This window comes from Nanorana parkeri, unplaced genomic scaffold (genome assembly GCF_000935625.1).
Source record: "Nanorana parkeri isolate BGI_ZX_2015 unplaced genomic scaffold, ASM93562v1 scaffold88, whole genome shotgun sequence".
Classification (NCBI taxonomy): domain Eukaryota; kingdom Metazoa; phylum Chordata; class Amphibia; order Anura; family Dicroglossidae; genus Nanorana; species Nanorana parkeri.
The window spans coordinates 1411377-1428691 of NW_017306356.1; the positions used below are offsets into that span (position 1 = coordinate 1411377).

Genomic DNA, 17315 nt, shown 5'->3' on the forward strand with positions numbered 1-17315 from the left:
ATATATATATAAACAAAGTTTATGTAGTATTAAAAGGTACAGTTTCAGTTTTACCACTTGCTTGACAAAGTCAACTTAGTATAATAAAAATGGCCTTGGATATTGTGCTAGATACAGGTCTCATAGCCCTAGTTCCAGTGCTGGCAATGCCTCTGTGAGCAAATGTTATCATTTGGATTGTGATTGTGTAAAAAAATTTTTTTTAGCTGCCAGTAAATATAGAAGTAATGTAGTAGGTCTAAATGTAGGTAGATGACTTAATTCATAGGATACCAGTTTTGGGATCAAAACACCCTGAACTCTTAGATGTACAAATCAGATATTTAGATTTTTCATTCAGTATTTTTTTTAATTAGTTTTAAGTTTGCAAAATGTTTGCAAGTCCAGAGTGCAAAACAAAGTAAAAAGGAAGTGGGCTTTAAAACCACAGACAATATTATGGTTAATTGCTAAACATGGGTGGAATTAACTAATTTTCAAACCTTTAAATACGATGATATGGGGGAAAAAATAGACTTCTGCATACGTAGAACAAACGTGAGCAGGTAAAACAGTTCTCAGTAACTAAATGAGTTAACTTTGATGTTCTGGAGGCATCATCCAGACTAGTTCTATCTGATTCTCAGGAACTGTAACATGGGTGGGGCAACGTGACGTGATGTAGCTTTTTTTGTTATCAAGAGCTATCACACACTGTAAGTACATACACAGTGTAGGTAGTGGGTTATCAGTTGTCAGTTTGAAATGTTATCAGTTTGAAAAACCATACTTTATATTAGTGTCTCCATAAAGAGGACCTGTCAGTGTACCTGTGCTATTACATAGGGGGATGGTATCCCCCTATGTAATAGCAATAACAATAAGTGTAATATAAATAAAAAAAGTAAAAAAAAAATGAAAGTCACAAATAAAAAAAGCAAACCCCCCCAATGTTTCAGTTCCCCCCCTTCGTTCACGCACATATAAACGTAAATACGCGTTGCATGCGCCAGCGCGCGAAAATGAGAATTGCGCTACACATGTTACATATTGAAGTGAACGTCGCAGTGAGAGCAATAATTTTAGGGCCATCAATCACTGATAACTCTAAACTGATGAGCGGTAAAAGCTTTTAATGCATCGCCTATGGCCAATTGTGGGTAATGTAGTTTTTTTGAGGTTTCGCACGCGTGATCAATACAAACTAGTAGTCCCATCACTGGAGCCATTTTTAAAATGTATTTTTTAACCGATTAATCGAACTTAATAATCGGCTAACTAATCGATTTTGAAAATAATCGTTAGCTGCAGCTCTAGATACATGGTACTGCAGTGAAATGCACTTAAAACACTTGTTTTTGTCATGTCAATGTTATATTTAATATTTCTATTACAATTATTTGTTTGCATTGTATGCCATACTTAAATTGGCAGTGTGTGTTAAAGCAGTGTAAAATTCAATTAAACAGTGCAGCCAGGTTTTTTGAAGCTGAAATCCAGACCCTTTCACTTAAGCTTCTTCTTTCCCTGTGACCGGCACCAGCGGATGCTGGATTATGCCAAAACCAACAGGCTGTAAAGCACCTTGTTTCATGCTTTTGACTGATCAATATTTCTTATATTCCAGGCTTGCCCAGAAATATGGAGGCAGTACCACCTAACTGTAAGTAGATCCACCTTGATTATTTTCTCTTACGACTAAACTATTTACTCTTCCATGAAGTTGTAAGCACAAAAATGTAGTCGGGTGCCCTGACCTGAAAGATAATCAGAGACTGAAGAGATTGTTTCTGGACTGTAGGATGCAGCAGTAAGCCAGTATCACTCGTATGCACTTCTTAAGCTGGAGACTTTAGAGCTCAAAATATTGACTGGGTTGAAAAAAAAAATAGAAGTTTGAGTTTCCAATTTATATCACTGGGTAAAGCACAGAATATAAACACCCATTTGTTACTGTGCCTAGTTAATGTGTCTATAAACCTTTGCAGAATCTCCTTACACAGCTTGCTTACAATGTATTTCTACTTTAAGTGAAGTGTAGAAAAATAAAAACATGAGCGTTAATACATTGCAATCATTCATATCAACTTTAAGTCGTGTAACTTAAAACTAGGTTAAAAAAAATTAGATGTTTGAGATTCCAATTATATCACTGGGTAAAGGACAGAATATAAACAACCATTTGTTGCTGTGCCCAGTTAACAGGTCTATAAACCTTTACACAGCTTGCTTACGATGTATTTCGACTTTACTTGAAGTGTAGAAAAATAAAAACATGAAAGAGTTAATACATTGCAATAATTCAAATCAACTTTATGGTGGTGTAAATTAACAAAGAAATTTCTCTGCATGATATTTATCATTGATTATATCGGAGGTTAATACATTATTTATATGCAAATGCATTAGTGTGGTCTTGAATCTTTTCAGTGGCCATTAACTGTATAAGTTTTTTGTTTTTGCATAAGTTGTCACAGGTGCTAATACCTGTAGTCATACTTTTTCCTATTTATCTACATATACATTAACATTTTTTCTTGGTGGAAAGTGTATTAAGAGCATTCAAGTGATTTTTGTTTTTTTGGACATTTGAAATATATAAATCAGTAAAAAAAAAAGAAAAAACATATTTTGTGATGACTGGTTTGCTAATGATGATGAATGTTACTTTACCCTGTCATCTGTAGGGATGACTCAATGGACTGCATTGCCAGTGCAAACTGTAGGCTGTTACCTTATCATAACACAGAAATGGTAAAAAGGAAAGCCTGACAGGTGAAGACAATGCTGATAAAATATACCAGTAGCTACTAAATTATTTTGCCTGAAGTATATTTGTATATTGTGTTTGTAAAACCTGCTTGCATGTGTTTTTTTATTTTGGTAAGCTTTTTTTAAGTGGGATTTTTGTTGCACTTACTGTGTGGGTACACAATTTAATTCAACCTCTTTCTGAGCAAGATATTGTTTAATTTACGGTTATAAACCGTAAGCAACGGCAGACTTACAGCTCAGTGACCTGATCAGGAAAGCAAACTTTTGTGCAATACCGCCGAACTTTTTTTTACATATTCAGTGAAACGTGCTAAGAGAAAGTGTGCCATCTGCTGGTTTGCAGATGCATTGCACAGTGTTCACGCCAGTAAGTTTACATGCCATAATAATTATATTGAAGTACTGGTCATCTATTTATGAGGTTGTGCTGATGAAGATACCTAGTTGACATATATTGATTCAGCGTGCAAGTGAACTAGCTGAACTCTTTTTAATGTGATGGTGATCAATGAAATATGATACAGGTCATTTGCTTGCAGCATGAATGTATTTGTTCTAAATGATGAACCAACATAGTAGTTAACAATGGAAGTCCCACCCAGGATGTGTCTTATTTTACATTGCTATGTTCCCGTTTTTTTAATTTTTAAGTGATTAAACATTAAAACTATTACAGGCGACTAAAATAGTATGTTTATAAGGACCGATCATTTATTTTAACCCCTACTGTGGCTTCCACCTTCTTAAGACTTTGATTGCTGTTTTGTTTTTGCCTGAAAAAATATAACGTCCATATAACTCACTGGACAGTTCCTAAAACTGGTGGTTATTGGTTATTAGTCTTCATTGTTATAGCTTTCCTTTCTAAAACTTGTTTGCATCGTAGACTTATTTGTATTGCACCAGGAAGCCAGCCTGGCCTCATGCATACAACCCGTGTAAATATCTAAAATGGTGCAAGTATGTTTGTTGTTAAATATACATAATAAGCACCTGGCAACTTAAAATATATCAGTGTGTTTTGAGTCTGTTCACGGTAGATATTTGTGCACCTGCATTTACAGCTGTGTTTTTTTAAATTTATTTCCTCCTGCATTCTGTGGCATTACAGGGGTTATAGCTTATGTTCTTTAAAATTGCCCAGAACATGTATGCATCTTTCCTTGTCTTGTCCTTTTTTGTGTAAATCTTACCATTTTCTCTGTAAAGAAAGTTAATGTTTATGGTAGGATGCTTTTTATACAGTATACCTCAGTAGGATTGGAGTGATCACCGTCTTAAGTCTACTAAATGTCTTTCACTGAACCTTAAAAATGGTCAAACATCTGCCAGATAACTAAAAAATAATATTTTATAGACTTCACAAGCATTTTCCACTAAGTTACAGTTTTTATCATAAAGCCTATTGAGTAATAATTACTTTAACAAAGTATGTTAATGTGAACTTACTAACCACTTACAGCATATACCAAAGGCATCACACGTGTTAAAGGGTCTATAAGACTTTCTCCTAGGAATATTAAAGCTGCAGGATATATTGACCTTATATGAAACTGACAGTAAACTACCTGCACTTAATGAAGATTTGCCATACCATAAAATAAAAGGTATTTTCTGTTGAAGAGAGAACACATTTCCGTGCTTAGATGATGAACATGTCTTCTAGCTAGATGTAGTAAATCCTTCTGTTAGAAAGGATTTTATTTACCTTGTAATCAGATAATATTTATTGAGACATTGTCAACCCAAAATACGTCCAAAGTTGTGAAAGGAAAGCACAGTCGTCTCTTTGTCAGTTAAATCACTTTAGTTCCTGTTGCATGTTGACTTTGTTTTTTCCCCCCCCCCCAGTGACCTCTTATTTCACACAACAACACAGTATTTAATTAAAAGTGACAGGTGTGGCAACCTTCCCCTAATCTTACATTTCCGCTAGACTTTATTCTGCAAGGTATTTGCTCAGAATTAGCATCACTGCAGGATTTTTTTCTCAGCATGTTTGTTTTCTGCTTAAGGCTGCCTTGGCCCTCGCTCTCCAGCAGGGAGCACACTGTTGCTTCTGTCTGGCTGGGGGACTGTTTTGTTTGACAATGGATGGATCAGGGTATGAAAACTGCACACGGCTGTTACAAAAGGTCTGCACTGCAGTATTTTGCAAACTAATTACTAGGTTATCATACATGCAAGATATGGTTACATCCGTAGAACTCTGCTTAACGATTGTGTATTCCCTTTTTTTAATTCATATCTTAAAAACCACATGAACAGAGTTTTTTTGTGCTCATATTTGCCCAGCACATCATAAGTAACAACTCCTAGGCCTATTATCTAGCTTAAGAATCTATGGGAAAAAGTTGCATTGTCTTTAGCTTGATGATGATTTAATTAAACGGAAAGCAGATCATAAGAAAGAAAGTCCTGGTAATATTCCACCCAAGTCCATGAAATGCTTGCTGCCTTTCCCCCCCGAGATTAACAATAGCATGGGTCGGTAAAAGAGAGTGGCCATAGGTCTCTATCAAAAATTCAGGTGACCCCTACGGAAGTCACCAGAGATGCAGCACAGTTGCTAAAAATTTCCTGTATTGACATTACTTGTACTGGAGTTCTAAGGAAATTTCCTTTTAATATTTTGTTTTGGTTTTAATAACTATATAATATACAACATCTTATATAAATAACCAAGATCAGTTAAATCATATTTTTTAGCAGTCATAACACATCATAGAGTGAAAAAAACACACAAGGAGACAAGTATGTCCACTGAAGGAGAATATGTTTATTATTTTACTAGAGCTGAAAATATAATAATGCACCATGGTGTTGTACATAATTATGTAGTCAGTTCTAATTAATCACCCTAGATATTTCCCCACAGTAACTAGTGATTAGTACAAAAAGTTGTTCAGGACCCAGGCCTTTTTTTCCTCAGTCATTTAGGTCTTGATATTTAATCACCTTTATAATCTAAACTGTGCTTCTTTTTTTTTTTTTATAACCGCTGATAACATCCTTTGTCGGTCACCATAAACATTCAGAATGTGCTTTTTCATTATTTCCATCTTGTAAGATTTTTTTTAAATCCCGCTTTATTGCTTAAGTACTGTAGAAGAAATAGTTTCAGCTAATCGGCATATTTTCACTGACACAAAACATTTTAGTGCTTTCAAACTCTATAAAATCAATATCAAACACTTTTTTCTATGTAATTCAGCTGAGTTTTTCTTTTTTGTTCTCCACTGATTATTTTTTACCTGTAAAAGAAAGATCTTACAGTTTTTTGTTTTTTTTTCTTAGCTGTAACGCATTGATATTTGTTGCAACTGCTTTGTGTGTCTGATGTGTTTTTGTTCTCTTATACATTACATATGCTGCCTATGTATAGTACATTTGTGTAAATGCATGCCTTTACCTTGTTATTTAATAGTAAAATGAGACCAGATAATTTATTTTGTCAAGGGAATTATTTCAATTTTTTTTTTAGGGATTCTAAATTATTAATCTTAATGTATTACTTTGAAAACTACCTATTGCTGCTTAAATTAAGTTGAATAAGTTATATATAAATTATGTGAAAAAAAACAATGAATCCTTTATTGAATCTTAAAACAGACTTTAATCCTTTTTATCTTTACTGCATTTATATGATTTAATGTTGTTCTGTTTAGTTTTCTCTAAAAAAATGTAGATAACTTGTTATTTTTTTAATGCATATTTTATTTAACGTATGTTGATCCGTTAATCTTTTTTACCACTACTGTTTTTGTGAGACAAAATGGAATTCCAAGTGGATCAGAGATCTGTCCTCTTTGTAGAAACCCCATTCACCTTCTCAAAACTCTTCTGAGTCGCAGATTTTTTTATGCAAGTATCTGCATTAGTGTATACGTTATATTTTGATAGTACAATCCAGTGCTGTGGAATTAACAAAAAAAAGTAATATGCTGCCCAGAACAGTAATGTTAGCCTACAAATGAAAAATGACAAAATATAATTAAATTCATTTCACCTATGAGTTTCTGTCACTTTTTTCTGAAATTAGCTTTACTGTATTCTATGTGTGCAATACTAAACCATACGTTCCAAGACAACTGTTTTCAGATTTTTAAACTGATACTTTATTATGCCTTGTGATTAACAGCTTTTATTTACTGTATTTTTATGTTTATTTGGTACTCAAGAATAAATTGTTTTGATATGGAATTAGAGTACATATGCCAGTTCAGCACAATGACATTGGAATTTTGTTTAATGTTAATTAGCCAAAAATCTGCATTTATAGGGGCCATCCAAATCTTTCTACCTGATCGTTCTCTGGGTATTGTTTGGGCAGGTTGAAAAATCTAATCCTGCAATAATCATTTTAGTGAGTGTATGTGATTTATTGTGCAAGTTCTATTTTGTCCTCTGGATTATCTGGGAATTTGGCACCATTGCTACACTACTATATCAAGCATAATCTGTTTAGCAATCAGGCGACCTGAGATCAGCCCAATGACATTCATAGCTTCTATTTCAGCTTCACGGTGACATTTTACCTAAAATTCCAGTTAAGGTTTGATTAGTTAAAGCATTTCTTAGCTTTACCGTCAAGCAACACTTGAAGGGCAACCCTTTTCAGATATACCCCTCTTTAGTACATAGATGTTGAACCTCAGCAGTAAGTATAATGTATTATTTAGTTTAAATAGAAACTAGCCCTAATTTCATTAAGATAAATCTTCCGTAAGCTGTTTAAATGTAGTATTTTATCACTTTCTAATGGATCTGTTTTGTGGATTCTGAAAATTCGAAATGATGAAAATGAAATTTGTATCAAATATATTTTAATATTAAATATAGCCAAAATCGCTTTTGATATATAACATCTAAAATAGTTCTGTGCTTATTGGAGTTTTCCATAATTTGACCACAGTATGCAAAGGATAGAACTTGCCCTCATCTTACTTTGTCATACTTCAGATTTGTCTTCAAGTACTGCTTGATATTGTTTATTGTATTATACCATAGACTGTCAGTTGTCCCCTGAAAGGAAGAGAAATGTCAGTGTTTAAAGCCATTGTAGTTACCGTGATCTTAGTGTGACTGCATCTAATTAAACCTCTGTAGAGGCCACTTACTTGTGAATGCTTACTATGCATTCTATGATTGTAGTCATAAACGCACGAAGACTATCATGCATATTGGCATCTTTCATTTTGTTTTGTCAGTTTCTCAGAACAGCAGTGTACTAACCATAAATCACTCCACACCTTTTTTGCTATACATTTATTTTAAAAAAAGACTACATTGTGGGAGGGCAGGAATCGTAGTTACACTAGGAAAAAAAATTAATTTTTTAGGCAAAAAAAAGTTGTTGCTTCTTTTAAAATGTGGTGCTCTGGACCAATTAAGTAACTTACTGGATTTTGGTTGGTGAAAATCTATTCTGCCCTTATTAACATACTACAGTGTTCTAAAGTGACCAAATTTGACTGATTCAATTTTGCAAGCATGTGTACGCCGATGGATGCAAGTTTCCTGATTACCTGGATTCTTCTGGAGGTAGCTTATACACAGCTACCTCCAGAGAAAGCATTACCTAACCTGGCCAATTGCAGTTTCTCCAAGTATTGTTTGTTTGTTTGGCGTGCTTTGCTGGTGGTCATAGACATGATGAGGTTTTCTGAACTGTGAATTATGTATTAAGTATGCTGCCACCACCACCACCACAGATTATGTAATGAAAACCTCTGAATGCTGCCATTGCTGAATTGCCCATGCAAATACTAGTTTTTTGACTGCCATTCCAACTACCAATTTCAGAAGATCGTAGAAGCCTATATACTTCTTTTTGTTTCAGGTTTCCTTAGAAACCTTCACGATCCCTAAAGTATTTGAATGCATCTTTCTTGTGGCCCCTTGGTTTGCTGTTTCTATGCCTATTTTCATGTGCCGAACATGTGTAGCCATTTCTATGCAAAGTCCAGCAACAAGAATACACTTTATTTAGAGTTTATCATTATGAAACCCCACTATGGGAATACATTACAAAATCTGTGGGGGGGTGGGAGGGGGGAGGGAACAGCAATGTGCATCTCATTAATATACTTGCATAACTATGTGCATTGCTATATTATATATATGTTCTAGAGCATAGGTTTTTATTGCACCTCTTTTCCTACTATACTTTCCACACTACTACTTCCTGGCAACTCCACATTACCTCCTCTTCTTAGAGGGCTTCACTATTAAACATATCTATATTGTTTTTCATCTTGATACTTACATCACTATGTTTGCATAGTCATTTTTTTTTGCTGTGTATTCTCCACTTCTACTGGAGATACAGGGGAGATATTACACAGTAGTTACAGCAGTGGTGGTCATCTTGGTAAATATATAGGGTCTCTCTAGTAGGGATGCACCGATACCGAGTACTGATATTTTTTTCGGTACTCGCCGATACCGAATACAGCTATTCCTCACTTAACAATCGAGTTCCGTTCCTACGACTAGGTCATTAAACGAATTGGTCGCTAGGTGAGGAACTGTATACAGTACTGTATTAGTACTGTAGTGTTAGAGATGTACAGTACTGTACAGTGTACTATAAATCTGTAAATACAGTACTTACCGAGAATAGTAGCGGAGAACGGAGTACAGCACTGAAGTCGGTGAGACCCCGCACTGCCACGTTCCCACACGTACTGTGGGAGAGCTGGTCGTAAGTGCGAGCGGTCGCTAAACAGGTAGGTGGTTAAGTGAGGAATAGCTGTATTGATACCGGAAGTCCCTTTAAGGAAGACGGGCGGTGTGTAATGACTCACCGCCCGGTTTCCTGATTAACCGGGAAGCTGGCTTCATGCTTCCTCGTTACCAGGTGATGAGGAAGCATGGAACCAGCTTTCTGGCCAATTAGGAAGCCGAGGGGTGGGTAATGACTTGCCACCCGGCTTCCTGATTGGCCGGGAAGCCGGCTCCATAGCCAATCAGGAAGCCGGGCAGCATGTAATGACTTGTCGCCAGGCTTCCTAATACTGGAAGTTCCGATATTGGCAGAAGCATCAGGAGTATTTGGGTGAGTACTAGTGCTTGCCCAAATACTCAGTATCGGCACCCATACCGATACTAGTATGGGTGCATCCCTAGTTTAAGTCCAGCCCCTGAAATGTGGGGACTCTGATGTGAAGGAGGGAAACCAACTTTTTTTGTGTGTTTTTGCATGGATTCAACAGTTAAAATATTATACCAGATCCCCATCTCAGATAAGATAAGGGTCTGCTATAAATTTTAGAGGAGCCACACATTGTTTTTTTTTTACAGTTTTATATTTTAGAAATTTTGCATACTTCTAAAGGGTGTCGTGACTAAAAAAAGGGGCACCGCACATGTTTTTTTCAGCATGCCGCAAAGTACCATAGTACAATGTGTTACACATTTTGTAAAATGTCCAATTTGTAAGATGTTTTGGTGCATAGGAAGCCTGTTGTTTTCAATGGGCTACCCTAACCCAATGCAGGTTAATGCACATGCATTAACGCACCACAAAGATGTAAATGGGCTCTCTATAAAAGTGCCTGTAAAAAAATATATAATAAATATGTAATTATTTTAAACCAACTTGGATATTAAATTGGATAACTTACATTATTGTATTTATTTAACTCACAGTTAAAGCTCTCTGTTCTTTAGCAGGGTGGAACTGGCATCTTCATTCCTAGCCCCTCAAAGTCGCATGATCTCCTGACAGTCTATGTCAGGGGTAGGGAACCTCCGACCCTCCAGCTGTGGTGAAACTACAAATCCTATGATGCATCTGTCTCTGGAGTTATGCATATGGCTGTGAGAATCTTGCAATGCCTCATGGAATTTGTAGTTTAACCACAGCTGGGGGGCCAGAGGTTCCCCACCCCTGGTCTATGTGATCAAGACTATTCAGGAAGTAGAAGGGATGCTGTGATGCGGCCATTGCTTTGTGAGCCTGGTGCCTAATTCTCTAAGCTATACCAGTACTCCGGGTGGCTAGCCCAGCACAAGACTGCAAGCTGCACATTGGTGGGGCACTTATTGGGCTACAGGAGCAAGACACTGATGCTGGGAGCTAAAGCGGTTGGGTATTTTCATTGTGACATTCAAGGGTATTCTGTGTTGCAGCCTTTCGCAGCAGCAATCGTAAACATTCTGAGATGGAGATTTTTGTGCACCACTGACATTTTTCCTGTTGTGTTTTCACTATGGCAGTGATACAGATGTAGACAAGTGTGTTGGTACCCTTATAGCTCATTTAAACAATGCTTCATTTCTCCTGCAAAGCGATGACATTAAAAGCTGTTGTCTCATGTACACCTGCATGGCTTTGGTGTGTCATAGAGCGAAGCATTGAAGGTATGAAAAGAGATAAATCATTGTTTATTCTACAAATATATTACAAAATAGTCTGGATAGATTTGTTGGTACCCCTAGAAAAGATTATAAATAATTGGATCAAAGTGATATTTCGAGCTGTTTTCAGTAATTAGTATAACGTGTCTTCAATCTTGTAATCAGTCAGTCAGCTTATTTAAATGGAGAAAAGTAGTCACTCTGCTGTTTTGTATCATTGTGTTTATCACACTAAACATAGACCAGAGTAAGCAAGAGTTGTCTGAGGAGAACAAAAAGTCAGCCATAATGTGCTAATATGCTGTGCTAGCACTTTTTTGTTGTTGTCCCCACTGTACTTTTGCTTTAAGAAGTTTAGGGTCATGGGAGTCGTATTCCCAGGAAGTAGCTGCAAGGAAAAAATCAACCTTAGGTTGAACATAAGGATAGTGCGAATGGTAGACAAAGGGCCAAGGAAAACATCCAAAGAGATACAAGCTGAACTCCATGGTCAAGGTACATCATTGTCTGATCACAACATCTGTCACTCTTTTTTAATGACCGTAAACTCAAAGGAAGACCCAGGAGGACTTTACTGTAGAACAAGAAACATGAAAAATCCCAGATGGAATTTGCTGAAATGCATATTGACAAGCCACAATGCTTGTCTTTACTGGTTCCCCCGAAGCTGATCCTCTTTGCTGCTTGATCAGTCAATGCTCAGGCCTTAGGTGGACTTCAAAGTCATATTTGGATTCTGCACAACTGATGTTGCAGGAAAGTGGACGCAAGAAAATGGAGGTTGCTAGCACAATGTCTATCTGACTCTTTCTGTGACTTTGTTTGGGCTTTCCAGCAGACTTTTACTTTCAAAACCAAATACTCATATTGTACAGTAGTAAGGATGTCAGAAACATAATAAGGACATAAAAATATCATTTAAATACTTATGATTTAAAGTACTAAATTACCTGCTTTCCATCCATTGATAGTCTGATCCCAGTTTTCATTCAAAGCTTTAAAGGAGAACTATGAGGTGAGTGCTTTTCACTCATCCCCATAGTTCTAGCCGACCTGTGACAATTGAACTGTCACAGGTCGGCTCAGTAGATCAAGAAGTGAGCAAACACATACCGCGCTGACTGGCGGAACGGACAGGGGAGGGAGCGGGTACAGCTGGTTCTGCCTCTAGATAAGCAGAGCCAGCTGTGACTCGCGCAGCTGGGCGGATCCAGACATAATTGTCGGGATCCGCTTCAGCTGCGGCACCTCAGTATACCGCAAACTGCAGCTGTAGCTCGCAGTATACTGAACTTAGGGTGATGGGAGGACGCTAGTTTGTTTGCTAGTTTGAAAAGCCCTAACCCCATCGTTCTCCTTTAAAACAGGGGTGGGGAACTGCACCAAAACTGAGAATAACCAACCCGTTCGGCTCAGTACTGCAGCACATCATTGTGGCTGCACAGTGTAAGCAGCCATAATGCTGCACATTCAAGTTAAGCTGCAAGAAAGTTGATAATTGTTCGATTCCAAGTGACACTGGAAGAAGAAAAGTTTTGAGATATTTGTAGCCAGCATACCTTTTCAAATACGCTGAAAAATTGTGAGTTTTTTAAACAAGCTTGTAAATCTGTTCTATGAAACACAAAATTTAAAGAGCTACTGATGAATGTGTAGCTTAGCCTGTACAAACCTTTCTGCAACTTGAAGCGTTGTGTGTTTCCCCCTTTGCACTCAAACTTGAGAGCCCCTGTCAATATATGTGTATGTATTCCCATTAACATAGCATAGCTAAAAACTGTTTTTTTTTTTAATTTATTTATTTATTCCCTTCTAGTTGTTTGTTCAAGCAAGCTCATACATAGGACACTATAGGTAGCTTAATTTGCTTAGAACCTTTTACACAGCTGATAATGAAATCTGTCAGCGCAGTATAGACAGGATTCTTTATGATAAACATAACTCCACAGTCCCCTACCTAACATTACATAGTAGGAAATAGCTAACTAAGATTTTTAGATTTTTTTTTAGCATGTAAAATAATTTTGTAACTTTTTAAAGTTATACTGTGTAAACCGGAGCATGTAACAAATATTAAGTAGATGTCATCTCAATTTGGCTGCAAAAGTGGAAATATAATAAAAGTGTAGAGTTACTTTGGAGGAGATTAAGGTGCCACCTCATACCTTTCAGCCTGACCGAATTCAAGCCTGTGGAACCCCTCCCAGAAAACCCAAACTTTTTGCCAGACCCAAGCCTTGCCACTTGGGTGGCAAAGTGACAGGCCTAAGCTTAGGCAAAAGCTATCTTTCAGAAATAAACATTTTAAGGGATTCCATCACACATCACTGCTTTCTCTATGTTAAGGGTTCTTTCCCTTTCTTTTATTTTTACTTATATTACAGATTACTCCTGCTACCAAGAAAGCACAAGTCCATGGCGGTCAAGGGTAGATCTAATAAACAAATCTCAGCATTGAGTAACTAAAAGATTTAGGATGTCCGATTCCTCGGTAGTCACTGTATTATCCGTTTCACAAACATATTTGTCATGGCTGGCCTAGAAGATCCTTGGAATCTGCCAAAAAGAACTTGAGTCATTGGCCAAGCAAAGGGAAATTTTGGCTGGTTTGTGTTGCTCTACTGTATCTATGATCCCCCATCAAGATAAATGAAGACTTGTATGGGTACACTTATTCCTAAACATTTCTAGTGAGAGAAAATAAGTGTCAGTAGATGTGTCAAGTTATCCGCATGGAAAGTCATGGATTATTCTGTCCTCTGGTGACTTAGGTCAACACAAAATATATACATTAATTATACATGCTTTCTTTATCACTATTATAACATCTATGTGGCTTATTTGGCATACCTTCAAACAGTAATGCCTCTCAATACCAGTCTGTTTTGTACAAGACTATTCTTAATAAGTTTTGAAGAGAAAAGCTCACCAATAATGAAGGGGTCTCAATGCAAAAGAGCATGATCTTGACTTTTATACATTGCTAAAAATGAAAAAAAAAAATGTAAGAGCTACAATTGGGGAAATCATGAATACATTGATGTTCAGATGGTATACTAACCCAGATAAATTAAAGCTATTTAGGCCAAAAACTTTGCCTTATGTTTATATGGGAATTAAAGAAGTTTCAGTAAGGCTTATCTAGTGGATTGCTTCCATTTCGGCACCTCTATACCACACATTACTAGGTTTTGTGAAAAAGTTTCCTATCTTCAGCCATTTGCATGGTGGTCTTCAGTTGCCAAAAGGTGGTAATTGCTTCAGTTTGGCAAATGTAGATAATGTAGAATTAATAAGAACATTGTCAGTATCTTAAAACCCAAGGTGGTGCAATATTATGTTGTGTGGGAGACTATAGCTGGCAATGCACAGATCATATTTCAGCTCATTTCCAACACCACCTTTTTTTCAACCATTTTTTTGTCAAATGAGCCCATTTGGAAAATTGTTAGCCAAATAGAGACTGCAACCAACCAGCTGCTGTCACTATTTGTATTCTGACAGCCGCAAGCACTGGCTGTTAAAAAACAATAGCTGGCAAGCCAGATTTCTTGATCTGTTTATCGTGGATGCAGGATTTGAAAGATTTCTCTTGTTCAATATGCAGGGATGAACTAAAAATAATCCTTATCTGCATGGCTTACTGTTATTCTAAAAGAAATGTATGAAATAAATGAAAGAGGTACAGAAGCTGATTAAACAAAGGTAAAGTTAGCCACATGTAAGAACTAGAATTAAATGACCTACCTAATGATCCAAAATGTACAGTACAGTAGTTTACTACCAGAGCAACAAGGCATTTTAGATAAAGTTTCATTGGTTTATCGATTAGATGTTATCAGTAATTACGAGTATACGGCACACTTTGTCATTTTGACTCTATAGTGCTTTTTGTGTTTTTGTATTGTTTTTTTACATTAGACATATTTATTGAATGTTGTAAGTCTCAGAGATACCCTTCCCCCATCATTCACATACTTCACTTAAATATTTAGGCATTGATGCTGCAGTACCTGTCATTTCCTTAGATCTTCACTAAGCACTGATTGGTCCAGCATTGTAAACTTGAAAAACACAAGCCCTGAGTGCACTGTGCACTGTGCACTCAGGGTTCACGTGTATGAGCTTTTACCTTACAGGTAAAACAATAACTGGCTCTGTATTAAAGTGTATGTCCAGGAATTACCCAAATTTACCGCCAAACCTCCCTCTCTAGATCATGTTCAAGAATATGCTTGTTTTTTTTTTACCTTACCTTGATCCTGTAATGAGACAAGTTCCAGTGAAGTAGGCACACCCCCAGAACTACATCTCTAAAAAGCCCTACCTTACACACACTGTGTCGGAAGGCTCCTGGGAGTCAGGGAAGCAGCCTTGTTATGCTGGAAAAGAAATCAATGTATGCATGTGGATAGAGACAGAGAGGGTTGGGAGACTAGTTGGAGATCTATAGTCCAGCAGGCAGGTGTGATAATGTTGTTTAACATTTCAGAGTAGAAGAGGAACGGTGTTGTCAGCTCAAACAAGTATTTAGGAGCACACTGGTTATTGGGAGATCAACAAATATTTTTTTCTGCACTTGTATTGCAGAGATGCAACAAATGTACATTATTTGTCTTGACACACTAAATAACATTTTATTTTAATATGACCTGTTTTTTTTTTTTTTTAAATCAAGAACTCTGCATCCTAAGTCTGCCTTTCCAGCTGTTTGACCTGCTATCTGAAAAATCTGTTTCCTAGTCTGAAGACAATTGTTTAGGGTCAAGATAGTGTTAAAGTACAAGTTAGCAATCCCATGTGTAGTGAATGTCAGATCCTCTCTGGACAATTGGCAATGCTTCCCAGAAATATTCCTCAGGGCATTACTTAACCTTTCAATTTGGAGGGCACAAAGCCAAGCTGATTAATGAACTTTCTGATGGTGGCTGATAAGCAGATCCGTTCTTTTATTCCCTCAGAAAAGTGATTCCATCCCGACATCCCACAGAGCTTTAATCTGGATCATAAATGTGGCAAATAGATTAAATACACACCAGACTAAACAGTTTATCTGAATGTAAGCTGAAAGAGGTAAATTAAAAACCCATAAGGAAAGCTATTTTGTTATCCAGCTGAATTGTACATTTTTCATATTAAGTATATAATTTAAAGAAGATTATATAATGTAGCTTGTATTATTATATACATTTTTATCTAAATATTCTGTCTTTGCAGAATACAATGAACTAGATAACTGATATTTGGAAATTAGTGCAAAGGTAATACAGTTGTGCTTATAAGTTTACATACCCCTGGCAGAATTTCTAAGACGTGGGCCATTTATTAGGAAGACACGAATGACCATACACATTTCTTTTATTTTTAATGTGATTTAAATTAAACTATTAGGCATCACAAAATAGCAAAATTACACAAGCTATAATACATAATAATTAATGGATTAGAAAGAATAGAAAATAATAAAATGGTTGTTTTCAGAACTTTGCATACCCTTAGTAATTAGTATCATGTATTGCCCTCTTTAGTATCAATGACAGCTTCCAGTCTTTCTGTAATAGTTGTGAATGAGGCTCTTTATTTTCTCATGTGGTAATTCTTCATGGCAAAAAGCCTCCAGGTCCTTTGAAATCTTTGGTTGTCTAGTATAAGCTGCAGGTTTGAGATCTACCCAAAGTAGTTCAATAGCATTGAGGTCAGAAGATTATTATGCCTGCTCCAGAACCTTCACTTGTTTCCACTGCAGAAGGGTCAACTTGTGATTCTGATCACTATCGAGCATATTGTTAAAGTGGGTCCCATGCGCAGATTCCAGGTTAGGGAATGCTATTTTTCCTCCAGTGTTTTCTGGCAATATGATGCATTCATCGCCATCAAGTTTAACTACACGCCCTGCACTTCTGTTGCTCACACACTCACTCCATGCGTCATGGTATGGATGGTGTGCTTCTCTTCATAGGCCCTGTTGACTCTCTCCCAGCATAGCTGTTATAATTGTGCCCATAAACTTCAGGGTTGGTCTTATCACCCCAAATTATTTTCTTCCAGAAGTTTGAAGCTTCTCTAGCTGCTGTTTTGCTTATTGTAAGGGGGCTGTTTTGTGGGATTGGTGCAGCAAAAATGGATAATGTTTTACAAATCTTGCCAGGAGTATTTAAACTTATGAGCATAAGTAGTGTTTCTGAAATTTTCATATT

At 36.7% G+C, this 17315-nt stretch overlaps 1 protein-coding gene across 1 annotated transcript in view; it reads left to right on the top strand.

Annotated features, from left to right (window-relative positions):
- ZCCHC7 (zinc finger CCHC-type containing 7) overlaps positions 1-17315 on the top strand; it is a 160305-nt gene that overhangs the window by 116737 nt on the left and 26253 nt on the right. The window contains exon 7 of the mRNA XM_018552427.1: positions 1607-1642. Coding sequence (XP_018407929.1) covers positions 1607-1642 — 36 coding nt within the window. The remainder of the gene's footprint in view (positions 1-1606; positions 1643-17315) is intronic.